This window comes from Scyliorhinus canicula, chromosome 19, assembly GCF_902713615.1.
Source record: "Scyliorhinus canicula chromosome 19, sScyCan1.1, whole genome shotgun sequence".
In the NCBI taxonomy this organism is placed as follows: Eukaryota; Metazoa; Chordata; class Chondrichthyes; order Carcharhiniformes; family Scyliorhinidae; genus Scyliorhinus; species Scyliorhinus canicula.
Window position 1 is genome coordinate 25,236,855 of NC_052164.1, and position 22,440 is coordinate 25,259,294.

Below are 22,440 nucleotides of genomic sequence, written 5' to 3' on the forward strand. Positions count from 1 at the left end.
TTTCCCAGACTGCCACGTCAGTGTAACTGAAATACCTGTCTCAGAAGTAAACTGTCTTGCTGCATCAAATAATACGTCCTCATCAGAGATTTTCCACCCCAAACTCTTAGAAATGCAAGAGCTGAATGGGGGGCAGCTTTTGATTTCGCAAAAGCTTGCATTCACATATAGCTTCCTTACTTTCCTTGCCTTTCTCTTTGTTTCGAAGCATAAGCAATTGCTGCTCCAGTCTCTGCTTCTCCAACTCTTCATGCCGTTGCTGTTCAAGCTTACGTTGTTGTTCCAATTCTTGCTGACGCTTCACTGCTAGGATCTCCTGTTGTTGCTTGCACAAATGACACAAAGGGCCAGGTAAACAAGCACACGATACTTCACAAAAAGCTTCCAGGCATTCACACTACCATCAACTTATTTAGAATACTTAACAGTAAAATTATACATCATTAGCACAATTTTTGGAATTGCATGTTCAAAAAGCTCAGCTGCTGCCAGGAATATTTGTGTTGTGGAAGATATTATATTCATTATACAACAAGCTTTGCAAACAAGATTAAACAATAAAATATTAATCTTTGTACTTCTGAGCACAACCAAAAATGCAGTCTCATTAGTTTGTTACTATTCACATCATTGAGCATCTCTATTTATAAAAAAATGTGATGTCTGGCTACTTTTAAATATTTAAAAATAAATCCCCTGCATCATATTTACCATTATCAAAAAACCTAATTCAAATTTCAAACTGACAGCAGCCTAAACTCAAAGTTTCTTACTTGGGTTTAAAACATCAGCTGCTCAATTTACCAACTATTTAGTTGTGCGAAGAATATCACCGAAAACGCCTGTTCCTATACCTTCAATCTAAGCTTATTTTTTACTATATGGAGAGATCAAAGAATTATCAAAGTAATGAATTTTGGATCTCTAAATAGCTTAAACTCATAAAAATACATTTCTAAAAATCATACTGAGATCATTGCAGACTTTGGTGTGGTACAAGTAATGTAGGCTAACCCTAATGGGGTAAATTCTAATTACCTGATGTAGAATAGCAATTAAAAAAAAACTATCATAAAATAAACTTGATCACTCCCAACTGACTGGAAGGATGCTGCTCCATTATGAAAGAAACGTACACTTGCAAAATTACGATGCATAGTGTCTAAATACAATTACACAATTGATGCAATGATAATATTAATGCACAATTAACTTTTTCTGTTGCTGTGAATTTGTATACTTAAATCTGTGAAGTAAATTAAGTGCAAGAAATTTTAGAATCTGAATCAGCAGTAAATAATATTTTGGGGAAAAATGGCAAATTGACAAAAGTAGTGAGATGAAGAATAATCAAATAAAACATATCCATGAATAAGCAAGGTTAAAGCAAGGACCATTAAAAAAGTAAATAGTTTTATGATCATTTTCACTGCAAGAGTAGCATTAGTCCACATTTGTTATGCTTCACTTCATCAGTCTCAATTTAAATCATCCCATGTGCAAGACAAATGAGGAGTGGCATGGGAAACATTATACAGAACTTTCCTGTCTGTGTTTTACATATTATTCTGCGGAAATAACATCCAACAGGGGTGCATATTAGTCAGTGTTCCAGTGAAGGGTGGAGTTTAACAGTGAGTGTTATGAGATTCTAATCTCGTACTTGTGCACAATCTATAGGAAGGTTATGGCAAATACCTTTAGGTGTTCCTGAATCTGAACCTCATGCTGTCTTGTCAGGTGTTCATGCTGTTTCTGGAACTCAGCAAATAGTAGCTGCTTCTGGATCTGTTGCTGCTGCTTGAGCATCAGCAGTTCATGCTGTAACTGCTGCTCGCGAAGAAGAGGGTCCACAGTTGGGATTGGGATTCTGGGCTCTGTCCTCAGGTCAACTGGGGTAGCAGTCTGCATAGTCACAGGCAGGGAGGATTTAACTTCAACTGCTGTGTGAAAAATAGAACATACTTCAGCAAACAAAGTAATATTTTTACAATATATAGACACAGATTTGATAATGAGATGTACACAATAAATCGGTGTAAAGTGTCAGCACCTGATCAGAAATATGTGTTTCGATTGTGTCAGATCGCTGTCAATAATTTTTGGGTTGTATTTTCCCGTGGTGTCAGAAATATCTGCCTGCTTCCTAACTGTGACACTTAAATGAGGTTCTAATGTTGTCATTATGGTACCCAGACAATTTTCTAAATTTTGTGCCGAAATAGGACTGGGTTATGAAACTGTCCCCATAAACGGGTCATAGAGAAATATCAATCTTACTCTCTTTCTGATTCCCAGCTTAATTTGCTTTTCAAGTTTTTTTGTTAAAGAAGAGAAGCTTTTATCAAAATTTTTGTTGAAAGCCCAACTCAATGGTGATCCAGTACCCTTTTTTCAAAAGCACAGGAACCGAATTCTGTGCAAAAGAAAGGCACAATTTGAGTATTCCATCAGAAAGATTGAGCATTTCTAAGTTGAATATATGCAAAATCAAGGAGTATGCAATGAATACAACGTTATTTCTGGAATGAGTCCACCTTTTTCTGTCAGCTTCTCACAAGAGACTTAATGGGCCCGATTCTCCAGCCATGTTGCGCCTGACGCCGATCCCACGATTCTCAGCGAATAGTGGGAGGGGTCAAAAACGGTTTTGCGCCAGGTGCTGAGCCAGCCGTGATGCTCCTGACCCGTGGCACTGGGCGCTGGCCGTGATCGAGACCAGCACAAATCAGTACTTATCTCCAACATTAAAACCGATGTGATGGCCATGCGCGGTGGTGGTGGTGGTTGGGGGGGGGGGGGGGGGGGGCTATGAAGAGTGGGGGTGGCATGAAGAGTGGGGGTGCTATGAAGAGTGGGGGGCTATGAAGAGTGGGGGGCTATGAAGAGTGGGGGGGCATAAAGAGTGGGGGGGGGCATAAAGAGTGGGGGGGCATAAAGAGTGGGGGGGCATAAAGAGTGGGGGGCATAAAGAGTGGGGGGGGCATAAAGAGTGGGGGGCATAAAGAGTGGGGGGCATAAAGAGTGGGGGGGCATACAGAGTGGGGGGGCATAAAGAGTGGGGGGGCATAAAGAGTGGGGGGGGCATAAAGAGTGGGGGGGGCATAAAGAGTGGGGGGGCATAAAGAGTGGGGGGGCATAAAGAGTGGGGGGGCATAAAGAGTGGGGGGGCATAAAGAGTGGGGGGCATAAAGAGTGGGGGGCATAAAGAGTGGGGGGGGCATAAAGAGTGGGGGGCATAAAGAGTGGGGGGGCATAAAGAGTGGGGGGGCATAAAGAGTGGGGGGCATAAAGAGTGGGGGGGCATAAAGAGTGGGGGGGCATAAAGAGTGGGGGGGCATAAAGAGTGGGGGGGCATAAAGAGTGGGGGGGCATAAAGAGTGGGGGGGCATAAAGAGTGGGGGGGCATAAAGAGTGGGGGGGCATAAAGAGTGGGGGGGCATAAAGAGTGGGGGGGCATAAAGAGTGGGGGGCATGAAGAGTGGGGGGAGAGTGGGGAGCAGGAAGAGAAGGGGGACGGGGGGTGCCTGAAGCGGGTTTATGGATGGGGCCCAATGCCAATGAGGATGGATGGGGGAGGGGCCGGGTCATCTTTGCAGGGCAATTAGAGGCCCCCAAGTTATCGGGGACAGGGCAGGGTAGTAGTACCATGGAGCTTCTCCTGGTGTCAGTGAACGCAGCAGTGCCAGTATATCAGTGCCAAAGTACCTGAGTGCCGGGATGGCACTGCCAGGGGTCAAGCCCAGGAGGCCTTGTCCATAGGGAGAAAGGGGGGGGGGGAGGGGGTGTGTCCAGGGGTCATGAGAAGCTTGAGGGAGGTGAAAGTGGGGGGCCAGGAGTCCAGAAAGCGGAGGGGCCTGAAATGAGAGGGTGCAGAGATCGGGGCTGCCGGTCATAATGTCGCCATGATCTGCAAGGAACCGTTCCTGCTGCAACCTCAGCTTGCCAGTGCAGGAAATCAACTAAAGTGTGGCCTTGGCGGGGAAAAAGTCCCAAGGCCCATAAAACCGGCAAAATGCCGGTGAAAGGTGGGGTGGATCGCGGTGCTGCAGCTGCCTAAAAACACCCGTCAACCCCACCCAAATGCGGATTTAGTTTCAAGCATTTTTAAAAGTTGAAGTTGATAGAAAACTACTGAGTATGGGTAGGATTATATCCTTTGATATGAGCAATCGTGTTCAATAATCCACCTGCAGCATGGACATCTTAAACAATTTGTAAACTCTCAACTATCAGGCCCTGTTCACTTCCTGTTCAAGAAGCGGCAAAAGTTTCTCAAGGCATAAAGGCAAATCTGAATGTCAGTACAGGTGGAGACTCAGAAATGTCATGGGAATCACATTGATCTAACCTGCTGCAGACCACCCACAAGCAAAATTATACTCAAAAGATTCCAGCAAGATTTAATGTTTTAAGTTACCCAGTACAGGAGAAGACACCCCATAAGCGTATAGGTCAAAAACAATTCCATTTTATTCAAGTGGCCTCTGCAATTTTGATCTTGCATTTCATATGAAAAATTAAGGATATTTGACTAAAAGATATGAAACTCCTTACATGTGTCGTTGCAGATTTGTGCAGAGCTATAGATGAGCTTAAGCCTGTGATCACAGAAGTGCCAAAGTATAATTTTTAAATCTTGCAGGAAAATGCAGAAAAATGAACATACAGATAATGCCCTGCACTGCAGAAATATAAAACAGACTTGAATGTATATATATATATATATATATCTAATAGGTGTATGTCTATAGACAAAACAGGACAACAGCATTACAGCAGTTCACTATTTAACAATCACCAATGAAAGCACTGTATTAAAACATTGTAACACTGGCCCAGCAAAATACGCATTGTGCTTTACTTGTAGATTGCAAGTCCCTGTTGCGACAACTAAGATTGTGGGCTCAATTAACGCAAGTTAAAGACACAGCTGCTAGTAGCAATTACTCGACAAAACAGCAATGTTTTTAGTGATTTCCAACTTTACAACATTTTTTTTAAAACTCAAAGAATACAAAGAATAATGAAAAGACAAGTGACATAGTAGGTGAAGAGTATTACAATGCAACCATATTTCTTTTATTAAAAGATAAATTTAGAGTATCAAATTTTTTTTTTCCCCAATTAAGGGGCAATTTTAGCGTAACCAGTTCAGCTACTCTGTACAATCTTTTTGGGTTGTGGGGGTGAGGACCACGCAGACACGGGGAGAATGTGCAATCTCCACACGGACAGTGACCCGGGGCCAGGATCGAATCCGGGTCTTCAGCGCCGTGAGACAGCAGTGCTAACCACTGCACCACCCTTCCAATGCAACCACATTTCATTGGGTTTAGATAAACAAACTCTTTGTCCTTCAAGGTCATCTGAACATCAATGTGTACTAAACACCAAATGTATTATTCCTATATGTATAGCAATAGTTATATTTGAAGAAAACTGGCAACATATACAGCACAATACAAGCCAAAGTTGTACATCGTGTCTCGAATTATATTGTACCGAAAAGATTTTGAAAGCTCGACCACCCACAGAACAAAGTCAGAATCTTTGGCCTTGCTACTAAATATGTGCAGGTTAGATGGATTGGCCATGTTAAATTGCCCCTTAGTGTCCAAAGATGTGCAGATTAGGTGGAGTGGCCATGATCAATGCGCGAGGTTACTGGGATAGGGGAGTGGGCCTGGGTCGAGTGCTCTTTCAGAGGGTAGATGAGGACTCGATGGACTGAATGGCCTCCTTCTACACTGCAGGGGTTCTATGGATTCATCTATGGATTCTTCTATGGATACTTTTTAGTTGGGGTAGCAAATCACTTCAATATTTGATTTTTGACAGTAATTGGGTTTTTCTTTCACACTTCAGAATATTACAGCTGATATATGAGACATGCAAAAAAACTACAATATGCATCTATAACTCAGACACAGGAACGTAAAGGCTCTGTGTGTGCTATGTAAAATAACCACCGATTTAAATGGAATTGTATTGCAAAATATATCAAATATAACTTCCACATTTCCTGGCTCAGTTAGCAGTCAGATGAACTGTTTTGATGCCTTATCCAATGCTGTTTGCACTAGTATGTGCAAAAATGCGGATTTTCTTAATTTTCTTAACTTATACTTTCTGGCTCCCTTGGCAAGTGGTTAGAGACAACAAAATTCATTGGGATCCCAAGCCACATTCTATGTTCCCTGCACAAAGTGATGAATGAGTGCCAATGTGTAAAGTCTGCTGAAGAAACACACTGAAAAATAAGAAAATTATATAGAATTCTTTCCTAACGCCATTTTCAATATGTAGATAAAGATTCCACCACTACTACATATATTTGACATCTCTTAACTTAGAAATCTTTGAATTCAAAAGAGGTATAGGCAGTGGGTGAATAATTTTCAGGCAAAAAAATGTCCGTGATTAAGACTACTCATCTTCGGGGTATTTCAGAATCACTCAATGGAAATAGGGACTTATCTCTCTAATAATAGCTACAGGTACTAATGAGAAATGCTTCACATTTATTTATCTTGAGGGCATTTCTACAAGTCCAATAATTCTCCAAATCAGAGTTTTGAAATGTAGCCTAATTACAGAAATAATGTCCAATCCTTTCAGAAAATGGAAAAATAGTCAAGAACATAGGAACAAGGGTAGACAACTCAGCTCTTCAAAACTTTTCTGCCATTCGATCAAATCATGGTTAATCTGTATCTCAACTCCTTCAACCAATTTTGATTCTATGTCCTGTAATACCCTTGCCTAACAAAAACTATCATTTTTAACTGACCCAGACATTTTTGAGCAAGGGTGTTCCAGGTTTCCACTATTATTTTTGTGAAGAAATGCTTTCTGTCATCAACTCTGAATGGTAGCTCTAATTTTTAGGTTTGGCCCTTAATCCTGGTTCTCCCGCCAGAGGAAATGGTTCCTCTATCTATCCTAGCAATTCCTCTGATCTTCTTAAATATCTCAATTAATCACCCATTAAACTTTGACTTTCAAGGGAACACAAGCCTGGTCGAAGCAACCTCCCTTATAATCCCAGGGTAAGATGTTGCAGGAAAAGGAGATAGTGAGAACCACAGGCAGCTAATTTTGATGTGGTGAAGGTAAAAAAAAGTGATGTCCTGTAATAGATCAAAAGGTTTGATATTTTCTATGGTGAGTAATCTGGTCATGGACAAGGGCTGTTTTATGATTATTGGACATAGGACAAGCAGGGATAGGAATAGAACCAGAAATTCAGGTTGGATTGCATGTCGTGGGCAGCACAGTATCAGTGGTTAGCACAATTGCTTCACAGCTCCAGGGTCCCAGGTTCGATTCCCAGCTTGGGTCACTGTCAGTGCAGAGTCTACACGCTCTCCCCATGTCTGAATGGGTTTCCTCCGGGTGCTCAGTTTTCCTCCCACTGTCCAAAGATGTGCAGGTTAGGTGGATTGGCTATACTAAATTGCCCTTAGTGTCCAACAAAGGCTGGGTGAGGTTACGGGGATAGGGTGGAAGTGTGGGGATGGGGGGAGGTGTGGGCTTAGGTGTGGTGCTCTTTCTAAGGGCCGGTGCAGACTCAATGGGCCGAATGGTCTCCTTCTGCACTGTAACTTCTATAATTCTACGTGAAGGATTCAGCCACAGTAATGGGTGGCTTCGGAAAGTATGGAGCAGCATCTGCAATTACTTGGTTGCAAATTTACTCTTGCAGCTTGAAATTGTGTACCTTGATGATTTAGTACATCCAGCACTTGCTTCTAGTAAACCCTCAGAAATATCATGTTCCCTTCCCATTTGCCATCTGAGAGCCGATTATCTTATGAATCATTCCCTACCTCACTTTGTCACCACTGCATGTCCTTTTTAGCCTCCCTCATTGACACTCAGTCTCGTATTTACTGTACATTTTGTGGGGATCAGAAAAGCAGCACACGGACACAGGAAATTGGGCCCATAAATGCGATGAGGGAAAGTGGAAGTTTGAGGCCTTAAAAAGGGTGCGGATAGTTCAGGGCCATAAAAAGCCGCAAATGTTCAGAGCCACAAAATTGGCAAGAGAAAGCGAGAGTTCAAAAGCGTCAAATGGGACTGGCTATTATCCAGCCTGTGGGTTCAGAGCCGCATTAAGAAACAAATATCATACTGTGACATCAGAGGGAAGTTATAGATTGAATGGCTGGTGGGTATTGCTGTTAGAGACTGGGCCTAAACAACAGGCAGATTAAAAATTATAAAAATATCAAGTACTAATAATGAGCAGCTGATGAGTCATCTTTTATTCAGTAAGGTTTATTTCTACTAGTAATGTGTGTTACTGCCAGTAAGGTGTGTTAAGTATTAACAGATTTATCAGCATTAGTAAGGTGTATTAATTGGAGTAAGGTGCATCGTATTGGTAGGATTTATTAGTCTTTGTAATATTGATTAGTAGTAGCAAGGTTAGCTAATAGAGAGTAATGGCATGGCTGCTCCAATCTCTAGAATGCATATCCTGTATTATGTGGGAACCAAGTGTCCAGAAAGTGTCATCAGTTGCAGCAGCTTGAGCTCCAGGTTTCAGAGCTTGAGTGACAGCTGGCGTCACTGCGTTATATTCCTGAGGTTGAGAGCTTTGTGGATTGCATGTTTATAGATGTGGTCATCCTGCAGCTTAAGTGTATGCAAGGAGCGAGGGAATGGGTGACCACCAGTAAGTCAAGAAGGAAGAGGTAGGAAGTTTAGGAGACCACTCAGGAGGTGGTATTCAATAGGTTGCCTGTACTTAAAGTTAGTAAGGCACCAGAACCAGAGGCGATGCCTCCATGGATACTCAGAGAAGTGAGAGTGGAAATTGTGGAGGCAGTGGCCATAATTTTTCAGTCTTCTTTAGGCAGAGGCATGGTGTCAGAGAACTAGAGAATTGCAAACTTTAAAACACTATTCATAACATTATGAAGATACTTCGTAAGTATTATGGACTGGAACTACAGACCAGTCAGTTTAAATTCAGTGGCGGGTAAACTTCTAGGAACAGTAATTCAGGACAAAATTAATGGTCACATGTCCAATTGGTTAATGGTTAATTAAGAAAAGCCAGCATAGGCTTTTCAAGGAAAAATCTTTGAAGTAGCAGCAGAGATGTTGATAAGGACAGTGCTGTTGATGTCGTGTACGTGGACTTCCAAAAGGCATACGATACAGTGCCGAACAACTGACTTGCAAGGTAAGTTACAGCTCACGATATATATAAATATGAAAAAGTTTGTAGAGTATACAAAATTTGGAAGCAATGTGAACTGTGAGGAGGATAGTGAACTTCAAAGGGACATAGACAAGTTGGTGGAATGGGTGGCAGATGAAATTCAATGCTGTGGGATGTAAAGTGATTCTTTCTGGTAAGAAGAACATGGGAAAGAGAATATAAAAGAAAATATACGATTTTAAAGGGGGTGCAGGTGCAGAGGGACCTGGGTGTATATGTGCCTAAGCAATTGAAGATGACAGGAAAGATTGAGTGGTTGGTAAAAGAAACAGCATCTGAGGCTTTATTAATAGGTGCATAGAGTTCAAGAGGTTATATTGAACTTACGTAAGACATTAGTTTGGCCTCAGCTGCAGCATTGCTCCCAGTTCTAGGCACATCACTTTAGGAAGGTTGTGAAGGCAGCAGCGGAGAGTGACAGAAGAGATTCACAAGAATGTTGGGTTTAGGAAGTTCAGTTATGAAGATAGATTGAAGAAGTTGGGACTGTTTTCCTTGGAGAAAAGAAGGTATTATATGCTGATGAGTCTAACTTTGGAACAATTATTGAGATGCTGCTATGTTCAAACAACAAATGGTTTATTTTGTACAACTGAATTATGTACTGCTATCCATGACTGTTGAAACCAAGAACATTCTCCCTCTCCTCTCCTAATCATGTGCTCTCCTAAATCATCACGGGAGATGGTATTTACACAGTCCCAAACAATAAGCCTTACAAACTCTAATACTACAGAAGGTTGCGAGGAGGTTTGATGGAGGTGTTCAATATCATGAAGGGTCTGGGCAAAGTAGATAGGGAGAAACGGTTTCCAGTTGTGAAAGGATTGAGGACAATAGGGCACAGATTTAAAATAATTAGCAAAAAAAAAGCAAAGGGGATACGAGAAAAAGCCTTTCACGTAGCAAGTGGTTAAGTTCTGGAATGCTCTGCCTGAGAATGTGGTGGGAGCAGAAGGAATTAGACTGTCATCTCAAAAGGGAGCTAGAGCAGGTTTTCAGGAAGAAAGAGGGAGGATGGAACTAGGTGAATTGTTTATTCAGAAAGCCAGTGCAGACACGATCGGCTGAATGGCCTCGTAATGTGCTGTAACAATTGTGACATTCTGGTTCCATCATTCCCATTACTTTGATCTCATTGTAGCCTATAACGATTGGTCTTCCATTTCTCACCATAGACTTGGTGTCTTGGTGAACACTTAAACGTCCTGAACCTATCATTTTCACCCTGCATCTATCTTTGCAATGTCTCTGTCGGGTATCCATATTTACTCGCTATTTGCTATGAGATCCCTTTAGTTCGTGACAATTCTGTTCCCCTACTTAGCAAAATTAAAGTCAATGGGGCTCATAGGGCAAATCTCCCAATCGGCGGAATCATATCTGACACAAAGGAAGATGGTTGTGGTTGCTGGACGTTCAAAAAATTGCAGTCAAAGGGCTCTGTTGCCAAGGTTCCTCAGGAAAGTGTCCTTTATCTAACTGATTTGCTTCCATCATAGGATCAGGAGTGAGGTTGTTCACAGATGAAGGTAGTGCTCACAACTCCAATAATGAAGCATAAACAACATTTAGAAAATATCCAGGCTTGGACTGACAAGTGAACGGTAACATTAATTCTTCTTATCGTAGATGTTATCATACAAGTCAATCTTTGAAGCATTGAAAAATCATTCCAAATACAGGGGTCGATTTATTAGCCAGGGGCTGGTTTAGCACACTGGGCTAAATCACTGGCTTTTAAAGCAGACCAAGGCAGGCCAGCAGCACAGTTCAATTCCCTTACCAGTCTCCCTGAACAGGCGCTGGAATGTGACGACTAGGGGCTTTTCACAGTCACTTCATTGAAGCCTACTCGTGACAATAAGCAATTTTATTTTTATTATTTATTTATTGATTAAAGTGAACCGCTGCTGTGGGTGGTCGCCATTTTGAAATGTTAGCAGCTTCCAACGCAAAGAATGGGGTGTGTCTTAAACTCCACCCATCTTTATAACACACTCTGCATCGCCTACTTGATTGATTGTGTCTGGTTACAAGGTGTGGGTAAGAAAAACATGCATTTGTGGGGTGGAAATTTGAGGCTGACCAACAATGGGAGTATCGCATATCATGGCTGAAAAGAGAGATCGCCTTGTATTTTTGGGGCTGGAAAAGTGGGTGTGCCTTACACTCCGGATCGATATCTTCACTGTGATTTATGGTAAGTACCAATCAATAACTATTTTGAACAAAATTAAATCCAACAATCCCCCTTGACCTTGACACATAAGAAAGCATTCCAGAAGGCATTTGATAAAATGCCACATCAAAGGTTATTGCGGAAAATTAAAGTTCGTGGTTTAGGTAACATATTGGTGTGGAATAAAGATTGGCTAGCTAATGGGAAACAGAGTTGGTATGAATTTTTTTTTGGTTGACAGGCTGTGACGAATGGTGTGCCACAGAGATCAGTGCTGGGGCTTCAACTTTTTACAATTTGTATAAATGACTTAGACAAAGGGACTGAAGGTATGTTTGTTAAATTTGCTGATGTCACAAAGATAGGTAGGAAAGAAAATTGTGAAGAGGACGCACAAAGGGACATAGATAGGTTAAAAAAGTGGGCAAAATCTGGCAAATAGAGCGTTAAATTTGAGTATACAATTTTTTTTTCCAATTAAGGGGCAATTTAGAATGGCCAATCCACCTACCCTGCACATCTTTTAGGATTGGTGGGGAGAGATTCACACAGACATGGGAAGAATGTGCAAACTCCACACGAACAGTGACCCAGGGCCGATTTCGAACCCGAGTCCTCGGCGTTGAGAGGCAGCAATGCTAACCATTGTGCCCCAATGCCGCCCTGCAAATGGAGTATAATGTGTGCAAAAATGAAAATGTATTTTTGACAGGAAGAAAAAAAAAGAAGCCGATGATCTAAATGGTGAGAGATTGCAGGCATCAGAGGGGGGAATCTGGGCGTCCTGGTGCATAAATTACAAAAGTCCAGTGTACAGATACAGCAAGTAATTAGGAAAGCTAATAGAATATTATTGTTTATTGTGAGGGAATTTGATTATAAAAGTAGGGAGGTTATGCTTCAGTTGTGTAGGGCATTGGCGAGACCACAGCTGACGTATTGTGTACAGTATTGGTCTCCTTATTTAAGGAAAGTTTTAGCTGTGTTAGAAGCAGTTCAGAGGAGGTTTACTCGACTAATATCAGGACAGAATGGATTGTCTTATGAGGAAAAGTTGGAGAGGTTAGGTTTGGATCAACTAGAATTTAGAAGAGCAAGAGGCGACTTTATCAAAACCTTTAAAGGTCCTGAGGAGTATTGAAAGGGTGAATATGAAGCGGATGTTTCCTCTTGTCGGAGAATTTAGAACTAGGGCTCACTGTTTAATAATTAAAGGTCGCTCATTTAAGACGGCGATTAGGAGGCACTTTTTGTTTCAAAGGATTGGGATTCACTGGAAATCTCTTCCTCAAAAGGCAGTGGAAGAATATAGTCTTTGAATATTTTTAAGGCAGAACTAGATGGGTTCTTAATTAACAAGGGAGTGAAAGGTTATCCTGGGGGTCAGCAGGAATGTGGGGTTGAGGTTACAATCTGATCAGCCATGATTTTATTGAATGGTGGAGCAGGCTCGAGGGGTCGTGTGGCCTATTCCTGCTCTTAGTTCTATGTTCAAACTTGCATTTCACAATCTCAGATTGTCCCAAATAGCTTCACAGCCTATGAAATACTTTTGAGGCGTAACTACTGTTGCAATGTAGAGAAATGTGGCAGTTAAATTGCACACATCAAAGTCCCCATGAAACCAAGATAAAGAACCAGATTTTGATTCTGGGACAAATACTGTCCAGAGCACTAGGAAAAGAGTATTTATTAACATGGGATTTTTTAACAACAACTTGAGACAGCAGACGAGGGTTTTGTTTTAACGCCTCATTTGAAAGGTGGCATCTTCAATGATGCAACACTCACTCAGTACTCTACTAACATGTCAGCCTAGATTATATGCTCAACTTTCTGAAGTGGGGCTTGAACCCACGACTTTCTGGCTCAGTGATGAGTGCTGCCACTGAGTCAAGGGTGACATCCAAGTGTAAGAAAAATATGACAATGGAGATTGAGATTTTGTAGATGAAAAATGTGCAGACATCAGATTTTTAATAACTATAATGAAATCCATTATCACCTCCTCTGATCTTTGAAGTCTACTTGCACTCTTCTATTAAATTGTGACCATTGCCCTTTATTCCCACACCATGTCATTCCAAAATCCTTTCTATTGCCTTTACCCACCCCTTTTATCACCTGTTCACACAGCCCCTTTCCTCGAGATGTTCACCTTTGTTCTTCCCTTTGACTGCCCATCTCATTAATCATTGTTTTCCTTTTCTCCCAGAGTCCACTATTTTCCCTCCAGCTGATTGGTGCCGGCTGACTTCAGGAGGGGACTTGGAAGAGGGACAGTGCCAATAGTTGGAGCAAAGCCCGGAACATAGGTTGGGAGGTTGCTATGAATTAGACCAATATTTTCCTTGGTGGAGTGAGGGGAAGTAAAGAGTGAGGGATTATTCTTGCAAGAGGCATGGAACAGCTGGAAAGCCTGAACAGCAGGAGAGCTATTTTTGTAGCAGATGCTAAAGGCTGTGTTAACAGAAAGCAGGCAAGAAGGACTGGGGGTTTGAACAAGGACAACACAAGGCCAAAGAAAACAAGCGGGTCAGCAAAGTATTTCTGAAAAATAAATTTAAGCAGCGATAACAAAGGAGACAGGAGTGTTACATTGCACACATGGAGCTGAGAGAAAGGAACCAGTGATGGATGGGCTATTGTTAATTAGGTGTTAACTATATTCAGGTGATGGGCACGAACTGGGGATTCACTTGAGCTCTAATTTTGAGCAAACTGAAACTGAATGTTGTTGGTTTGGAGGTGTATGATATCCAATATGTGTCTCTGCAAATCCGACAGTGTTTGCTGCCAGGGCCATGCATGCACAGTTGTACTGTTTTAAGCTGTTCTATCATTGCGAGCGACCAAGTTGGCCATGGCCAGGAGCAAAAATGACACTGTTCAATCATCACAGCCATGTTTTAGGCGGCCTGGTATATCCTGGCGACCTAGTTTTTTTTCTTTATTTTTGACTGGCAGTTCTACAACTGAATTAGTTAATTCAGTTTACAAATTCATCATAAACATTTGAATAGCTGGTAGGGAACTACTCCTGATCGGTGGAGCTTATTTCCATATAGCACACGCCCATCCACAACCCGATTGAGTTACTGGTCATCCGTTGGTTATAACGGATATATTGTCTTGCTATGAATTTAGGACCATTTATTCCGAATTATTAATCACTTCTATGTAAAACTGGAAGCAGCACACAATCATATTTAGCTAATAATTTGTAACAGAAAATGGGCTACAGATTTGGCACCAGATTTATAGACTATAGGTTTGTTTCTATTTTATGTATAATGTGAAGATTTTGTGGCTTAAAGAAACACAAATAACTTCAAATTCAAGACATATCCTATTAGTACCCAGTAACACTCACTGTTGGATTAATGTAAGATGCTGCAATGTGCTTTTAGTCTCCCACATTTCATCCTCCTTTATCAAGCTTCACCCTTTCGATTTTTTGTTTAACTAAAACAACTATTCTAATAAAGTCAGTGATGGGATAAGACAACATAGCAAATGCAGTCTTTCGGGAGTTTATATTTGTGTTTGCTGAATTAATACAAGCTATTGCTTGGCAGGGCTACGTGGGGAAAAGAGAACAAAGTTTGTGTAAATGCCCAAAATACTGTTATGTAACAATGAGGAAGTACTGACCAATTGTTTGAATCCTGTTTTTTTTTTTTTAAATCCCAGAACTGCATCAATACTCCACTGTTCCTCCACTGAGAATTATATTTAAATATTTTAAACTTACTTGTAAAATTGTTTTTTTCTAAATGTACTATTTCTCCACTGTTGGCCTTCATACTAAAAATGAATAATAAAATTATGTTTTGTCTCTGGAATCTTCCCAAACACAATACTGAAATACTTTTTAAATAAGGAAAATGATGCGAGAGATCCACCATGCCCTATGATACCATACACAGGATTGCACAATTAATGTCCACATTTGAAATAATTTTACAAGAATTACACAATTATTTTGTGTACAGGACTTACATCAAGATTAAAAATGATAACTTATACAATATCACTTTGTATGTTAGGGAATGATAATGGTAAGCAATGTTTATGATGCTAACCTACGACTGAAGAAATGGGTTTTTAATCACGGAATGTGACTTTAATTTGAAAACCGATGGAGAATGGTGAGAATGAACAAAATGGGGGCAACAAATGTGGTGACCGACACTTTCTTCTCTCTCACTCCAAGCAGTTACAAACAGGAAGATGTTATATGGACGTGGTGGCATCATTGATGTATAAGCAGAATGTACTGGCAGACTAGGTGCAGTAGTGACATTACTCAATTTCTCCACCTGCGCAGATGGTGTCAATGAACATCTTGTGTGGCCATCTTGTGTTGGCAGGAGACACGGAGTAAATAAACGATTGAAAGTACGTTAAAACTAGGTTCCAGTTCTATCTTTCACTGCCTAGGTATACCTACCAGTAGTTATAGTTATATCCCTCAGTTCTAAATAACATAATATGGGAAATGTTCAGATAACAGTTTACAGTGGTCAATGTTGACCATAAAAGTGACATCATGAGAAATTATAACAGGAAACGTCGACCCGTGTTGATGTGTAACACTAATTTGTATTTCAGTCGTGTTCAAGCTTACAAGCTTTATTGGCTCCTTAGGTGAGCACCATGGAGAGTTCTGGGAAATCTAACTCTATATTCTCAGTGAATGTATCTCAAGTAAATCCATTATCTCCTGCTGATGTAATATTGTTAAGAATAGGTCTTTTCAAACCCACAGGCACATGAAAATGAAAGAGCACAAGCCAGCAAGTAAGAGACAAACAAACACAAATACAACCGACGTGCTCAATGCAGCATAAAGAACAATATTGCACAGGAACAGGACATTAGTTTGGGGAAAATGCATCTGGGTTCCACTAATGTTGTCCAATGTGTAGAAACACATTTGAAAATGTGCTTTTCTTGGGGAAGTGCCTCAATTTATCTGCCATGCTCTGTTACTTCAGCAATTTCAAGCACTTGTAAATCATAGCAATCAGAACACAGGAAGCTGTGCGCTGCTAATCAGAATGGAAGATTTGCTGCTGATTTAGTCATCTTCATGCAGCTTAATATAAAAGTTGAAACATACTTGGCTTGGAAAACATACCTGCTTTTCTTTTGAAAAGCTAGCTATTTAGGACCAAATCCCTGCCTTGGTCAATGTTTGAAAGTCTCCTCAGTGCCAGCAATTTCTGAAATAACATATACCTGCTCCTCACAAAGATGCACGTGCACTAGCACGGTCTTGCAAAAAGAAAACAAACTACAAAATAACTTTACTGCAAATTGCTTAATTATCGTTCCAAAGAGTCTTACGAGTCTGGAATAGTTATTTTTGGACTTGCACGATATCTATAAAATTGCTCCCCAATGCAAAAAAAGGGAACAAAATCATAGAGCACTAAATTTGAGTTTTTATACTTCTAACAATACTCATTCTGATATTCATGCACAACTGACCACCACAAAATCCAATGCCAAAAATGTACACTCTGTCAAGAGAGATTATGGATGCGTAGGTATAGAAAAATCAATTAAATCTCAAAATATGTAAATGGTGTAAGCTATGAGAAATCAGCAATGCCAGAACCATTTTACAGCACGGCATGCTGTTGGATGCTTTTCTCGCTGTTTCAACAACAAATAATTTGTAAAGAATTAATCTTGATTTGATTAAATGTAATCCTGCTTTGGCTCAAGTAATTTCAGAGTTTTAATCTTCATATCTGATTACATTACGGGCGCGATTCTCCAGAAAAATATCTAAATGCTGCAGCGAGTGGGAATTGCCGCGGGCTTCCCAGCGCTCGGCCCGGCGAAACCGGCATTGCAATTCATTGTTAATTGGTCCACTTAACAAGGCCTCACGGGCATCTCACCACAAATAACAGCTCGCCAACTGATTTGCCAGGACCGCGCTTGCCAGCTACCCGCCAGCAAGGTCGAGCAGCACTTAAACTGCACTTGCTTAGCCAATCCCAGCCAGCTTGCAAGAATGGCACCGAGGAGACCAGCCCCAAGATTCGGGGACGCTGACTTGGGGAGGCCCCTGGATGCGGTGGAGGCCAGGAGGGATGTCCTGTGCCCCCGAGAATCCTGGAGGGTGAGCCAGAAGGCAGCCAGTGCTGACTGGGATGAGATGGTGGCAGCCGTAAGTTCCAGTAGTATGAACAAGAGGACGGGCCAGCAGTGCAGGAAGGTCAACGATCTACACCAGGCAGCACGGGTGAGTAGACACCAACGTACCTCCCCCCCCCCCCCCCCCCCCAACGAAGACCCTTCCGTCCCCACAGGAACATCCACCCACACCAATTCTCCAAGTGATCCCCATCCCTCCCTCCTCGTCCCACCCTTACAAACTGCCCCATCCCTCCCACTCGCCAAATGTCCATTCTCCCGCATGTCCTCCAGCTGACGGCCCATCCAGGGTGGCCCTCCCTCCTCCTGACTCCGAGGAGAACACTCTGTGGACAGCTCGGAGGATGCCACAGTGGTCGCGGCACAGCTGTCATCCCCACCACCCACCAGCGCAGAGATACACAGCTCTGTGGGAAATGTTAGCGGACAGGCACTTGGGACGCAATCTGGTGAGCACCACACTGCTGATGATGTACATCAGGTGGAAGCAGGAATCCCCAGGCGAGACAGCAGTTGGAGGTCTGCTGGATCCCAGGACCCAGCTGGGTCCCAGTCTGATGCTGAGATTGTGGAAGTGGGTTAGCCGGAGCTGATGGGAGACGATAGGGAACAGCCGAAATGTTCAGATGGAGATGTCAGCATCACTCCAGCAGATCCATAGCAGCTTAGAGGAGACCGAGGGGCATCGGGCGCAGGAGATGTCGCCATCAATGAGTGGCACCGAGACAAACATTGCTTGGGTGACAATCGCAGTGGAAAGCCTGTTGCAAGACATCAGCACCATGAGTGAAGGTGTCCAAGGCGTCATGCAGTCGGTAACGGCCATGGCCTCGGGCCTCGGCAGAATGCCCGCCTCTCTGGGGGATGTCACCCACACCAGGCCCACCTTGATGAGGTTCTGCGGGACATGTTCCACTCTCAGATAGGGATGGCTGAGGCGCTGTGGAGCATGTCCCTGTCACTGAGGAGCATCGTTGAGGGCATTGATACCATGGTGCAAACCATGGGGAACCATCAGGGCTGGCAGAGCCAGATGATGCAGGGTCAGCCGGGACTCAAACCAGCTGCCCTTCCGTCACAAGGTGAACCCAGGGCCCAAACTAGAACCAGAGGACACCATCTCAGACTAAAGGGACGATCCTTTAAAACAGAGATGAGGAATTTCTTCAGCCAGAGGGTGGTGAATCTGTGGAACTCTTTGCCGCAGAAGGCTGTGGAGGCTAATTCACTAAGTGCCTTTAAGACAGAGATAGATAGGTTCTTGATTAATAAGGGGATCAGGGGTTATGGGGAGAAGGCAGGAGAATGGGGATGAGAAAATATCAGCTATGATTGAATGGCGGAGCAGACTCAATGGGTCAAGTGGCCTAATTCTGCTCCTATGTCTTATGGCCCTATGGCATCGATCAGGAGGAGGGGGCGCCCCCGTAGCGGCCGAGCACTGAGGTGGTCCCGCTCAAGTGTTACCACCTCCCGCTTCCCGCTTGAGGTGGTAATGCCAGTGCCCCCGGGCTCTTTGCCTGTGAGCAAAGATGGCTACTCACCTCCTCGGCTCCTCACAGAAGCCTTTCTGCCAAGTTCAAGTTTTTCAAAAGGAGCATTAATAGGCGCCAGCGTGTGCACTTGCTAGGGAGGCCACTGAGTGACGTGAAATCGTTGGATATGGGGTCGTTCTCGTTGAGTGTATGGGAATTGGGCTTAAGTGGTGATAATTGGTTTTCGCCTCACTGCAATGAGATCCCAATTTTGCCTATGGGAGCAGGCCAGTTGCATTGCAAACTGTTCGGCGCCTGGCGCAGATCTTATTTTGGGCCTCTTCCGCTATTTACCGACCACTCGTTACACTTGAGCGGGACTTCAATGAGGCCAAAGAATGGTGTCCTATATCTTCTTCCCAGTTAATATTTACTGTGAAATGTTATGAATTAGAGTTTAAAATTGGAGGCAATCATTTACTTTGCCTTGCAATGTTGACCTCAAGTTTAATGTTTTGATTAAAATCTATGGAGCCACACAATGGTTTCCAACACCTGTAAGAAAATTGCAAATGGTAGTTGTATTTATAATCAAGTAGTCTTGTAGGAACAGCAAAGTTTTCAGATATTTGTAAAGAACTTGATTCAGTGACAGCAATGTTAACATTGATAGTATGTATGCGCTAAATGCAACATTTTAAAGGAGATTAACATTGTGTCTTCAGCAGCATTCAAGGCCGAAACTTAATGGATCCTAAGGGCTGCCATTAAAGGCAATATAAAATTTATAATCCATTCAATTGGTTCTCTAAGTGGTATACTAAGATTTGTGGCATATTGCAAAGGGAAAAAAAATGAATGCTAGCACTCACAGGTTGCAGGTTTCTACTTGTGTAATGGCTAATACTCAAGGGTTAGTTTCCCTCTGCCATGATGCAAAACACAAATTTAATAAAGAGGAAAACACCATAACACAAGTAAGAGACATAAATGAATGCTGTGTGTTTAGATAAAAGCAAAATATTGTGGATGTTACTCCAGAGATAGGGCTCTCAATGTCCTCACTTTCCACCCCATCAGCCTCCACACTCAAAGGATCATCCAATGCCACCACCAAACACATCTTTTCCTCCTGTAAATATTCCAATGGGATTGTTCCCTGCAGAACACACTGGATGACCGCCCAATCACCCCCAACACCTTGTCCTTTTCCCACAGCACTTTGCAATCGCAGGAGATGTAACAATTGCTCTTTTACCTTCATACGCCAAGATGCTCAATCCTGCGGAAAAACATAAGGAACATATAAGGGCAGGGGTTGCTGACGGGGTCAGCGGAGATTGGGAGGCAATGACAAGATCAGTGGGGGCAGGGATGCACAGAAGAGCTGACAGGACCATGGGACCGGGGGAGGGGGCTTCACTGACAGCGCCAGAGGTGTGGTTTTGACAGGCAGAAGCAGCCTGCCTGTACCAACACCTCATGTCTACCTGGTCCCTCTAACCTTCTGGAACCACCTTACCCTCCCCCCATGCCCCGGATCCACCTGCGCGAATCACCCATCCTCCCAACGAGCCCTGCGCAGGTAACCCTCCCTCTCAGGCCTGCCAGATTCTTGATCCCCCCAACCCAATGCTCACTCTGTCCCTCCCTCAGACCTTTAAACCCAGTCCCCCCCCCCCCCCCCCCCCCCCCCCCCCCCCCTTAAGCCTGAGCCAGACCCTAACATCCAGACTTGGGCCTGTGAGAGCCCCTTCTACCACACCAAGTTTAGACTTGCAGAACACCTCTGCTCAGTCCCCAAGTATGATCCTAAGCTTATAGTTGCTTGACATTTTAAACCATCATCTTTCACTCATTTCTGTCCTCAGCCTACTGCAGTATTCCAATGAAGTTGAATTTGTGATTGAAGAATAGGATCTCATATTCTGATTCAGCACTTTATAGCTTTCTGGACTCAACATATGGTTCAATGTTGAAGATAACAAATTCTGTCCCCATCTTTATTCAATTTTCTTTAAGCCGATCTCAATCTTGTTTTTCAGGTTTTTGCTTTCAGACAATGCGGTTCATAATTCTGCTGTTCAGACTCACACTGGCCAAATACTTGGGGCTCTGGTCCTTCCTGCCAGTGGGATCTTCCTGTTCGGCCAATAGCGACCCCCAATGGTGGGTTCCCTGGCGGCCGAGGGTGCAAGACACGCAAAACGCCATAACATCAGCAGGACTAGAAGGTTCAGTGGCAACCTGAAACACAATGTGGAGTGGGAGGGGTTTGCAAAATCCTACCCTTTATTTCTTTACTACACGATCTCCACTCCATTTGCTTGTTGTTCCATGACATCTTGTCATTTGTCTCCACCACCCGCTCCCCTATCCCGGACATTCGCTTTTGTCTTCCTTCCCCCAGCTTTCAAAAGCAGAAAGCCCATCACATCTCTATCTTTTTCAGTTCAGAATAAGTAACAATCAACTTGAAACGTTAACTCTGTTACTCTCTCCAAAAGATGCTGCCAGATCTGCTGAGTATTTCCAGCACTTTGTTTTTGTTTCATGTTTTGTGCTTGTTGTGCATATTTTAAAGACTAACAAAATGCACTACAACTATGGAAAAGGCAAGGATTACTATTCTGAATACATGTAATTGTCATTGCAGGATTATTACTATAACACAGGGATTATCTTCTTTAGTACAAACTAATCTCTTAAAAAACGACACTATATATAGAATGCATTCAGCAGCAGCTGCTGATGGAGATGGGTTATCACTACAAATATAGTGCTTACATCAGCGGATGATGGCAATGTAGGATTGACTCATTTCACAATTCAATAAACATTACAGTTAAATCTTATCAGGGTTACTATCCATGAACACAAACAGTCTGGCCTTGATAGGTAGCTCTGATCAAGTTTGTGATCTATCTATTCCATGGCAACTGTGTTGGCATTCTGACGTCAAAGGGCCAATAGTGAGATAGGTGACCCTTTCAGTTCAATAATTTATCACAAAATGAAGTATATTTATCCAATGCAGCTGCTGCTCATGCTTTGGTGTGGGTGACTCCCACATAGTGCTCCCTGCTGCTGGGGATTTTAACTGTCTGCACTTGGGTGAATTGGACTAATTGAACCATAATTATTTTATCACAGTAAGGAAGGAAACGACAATATCCTGCATTTTTGCTGCAATAAACCAGTCAAGCTTCAGAGCACATCACCAAAATGTGCTTAGCGTCAGGGATTTCACAAATTTTCATAGAATTACAAAGAAAAAGGTTTTAACACTGCATAGCGTATAACAGGATGGCATATGACTCAAGTCTTCAGTCTACACTTTCAGCTCCTTTACACCAAATAAATCTTTGTTT

General features: G+C 42.6%; 1 protein-coding gene across 2 annotated transcripts in view; it reads right to left on the minus strand.

Annotated features, from left to right (window-relative positions):
- Window positions 1-22,440, minus strand: part of hdac5 (histone deacetylase 5) — a 204,508-nt gene that overhangs the window by 122,098 nt on the left and 59,970 nt on the right. For both annotated transcript variants that reach the window (XM_038778838.1, XM_038778839.1), the window contains exons 2-3: window positions 1,699-1,943; window positions 181-325 (exon numbers count right to left, since the gene is read on the minus strand). In XM_038778838.1, coding sequence (XP_038634766.1) covers window positions 181-325; window positions 1,699-1,943 — 390 coding nt within the window. The remainder of the gene's footprint in view (window positions 1-180; window positions 326-1,698; window positions 1,944-22,440) is intronic.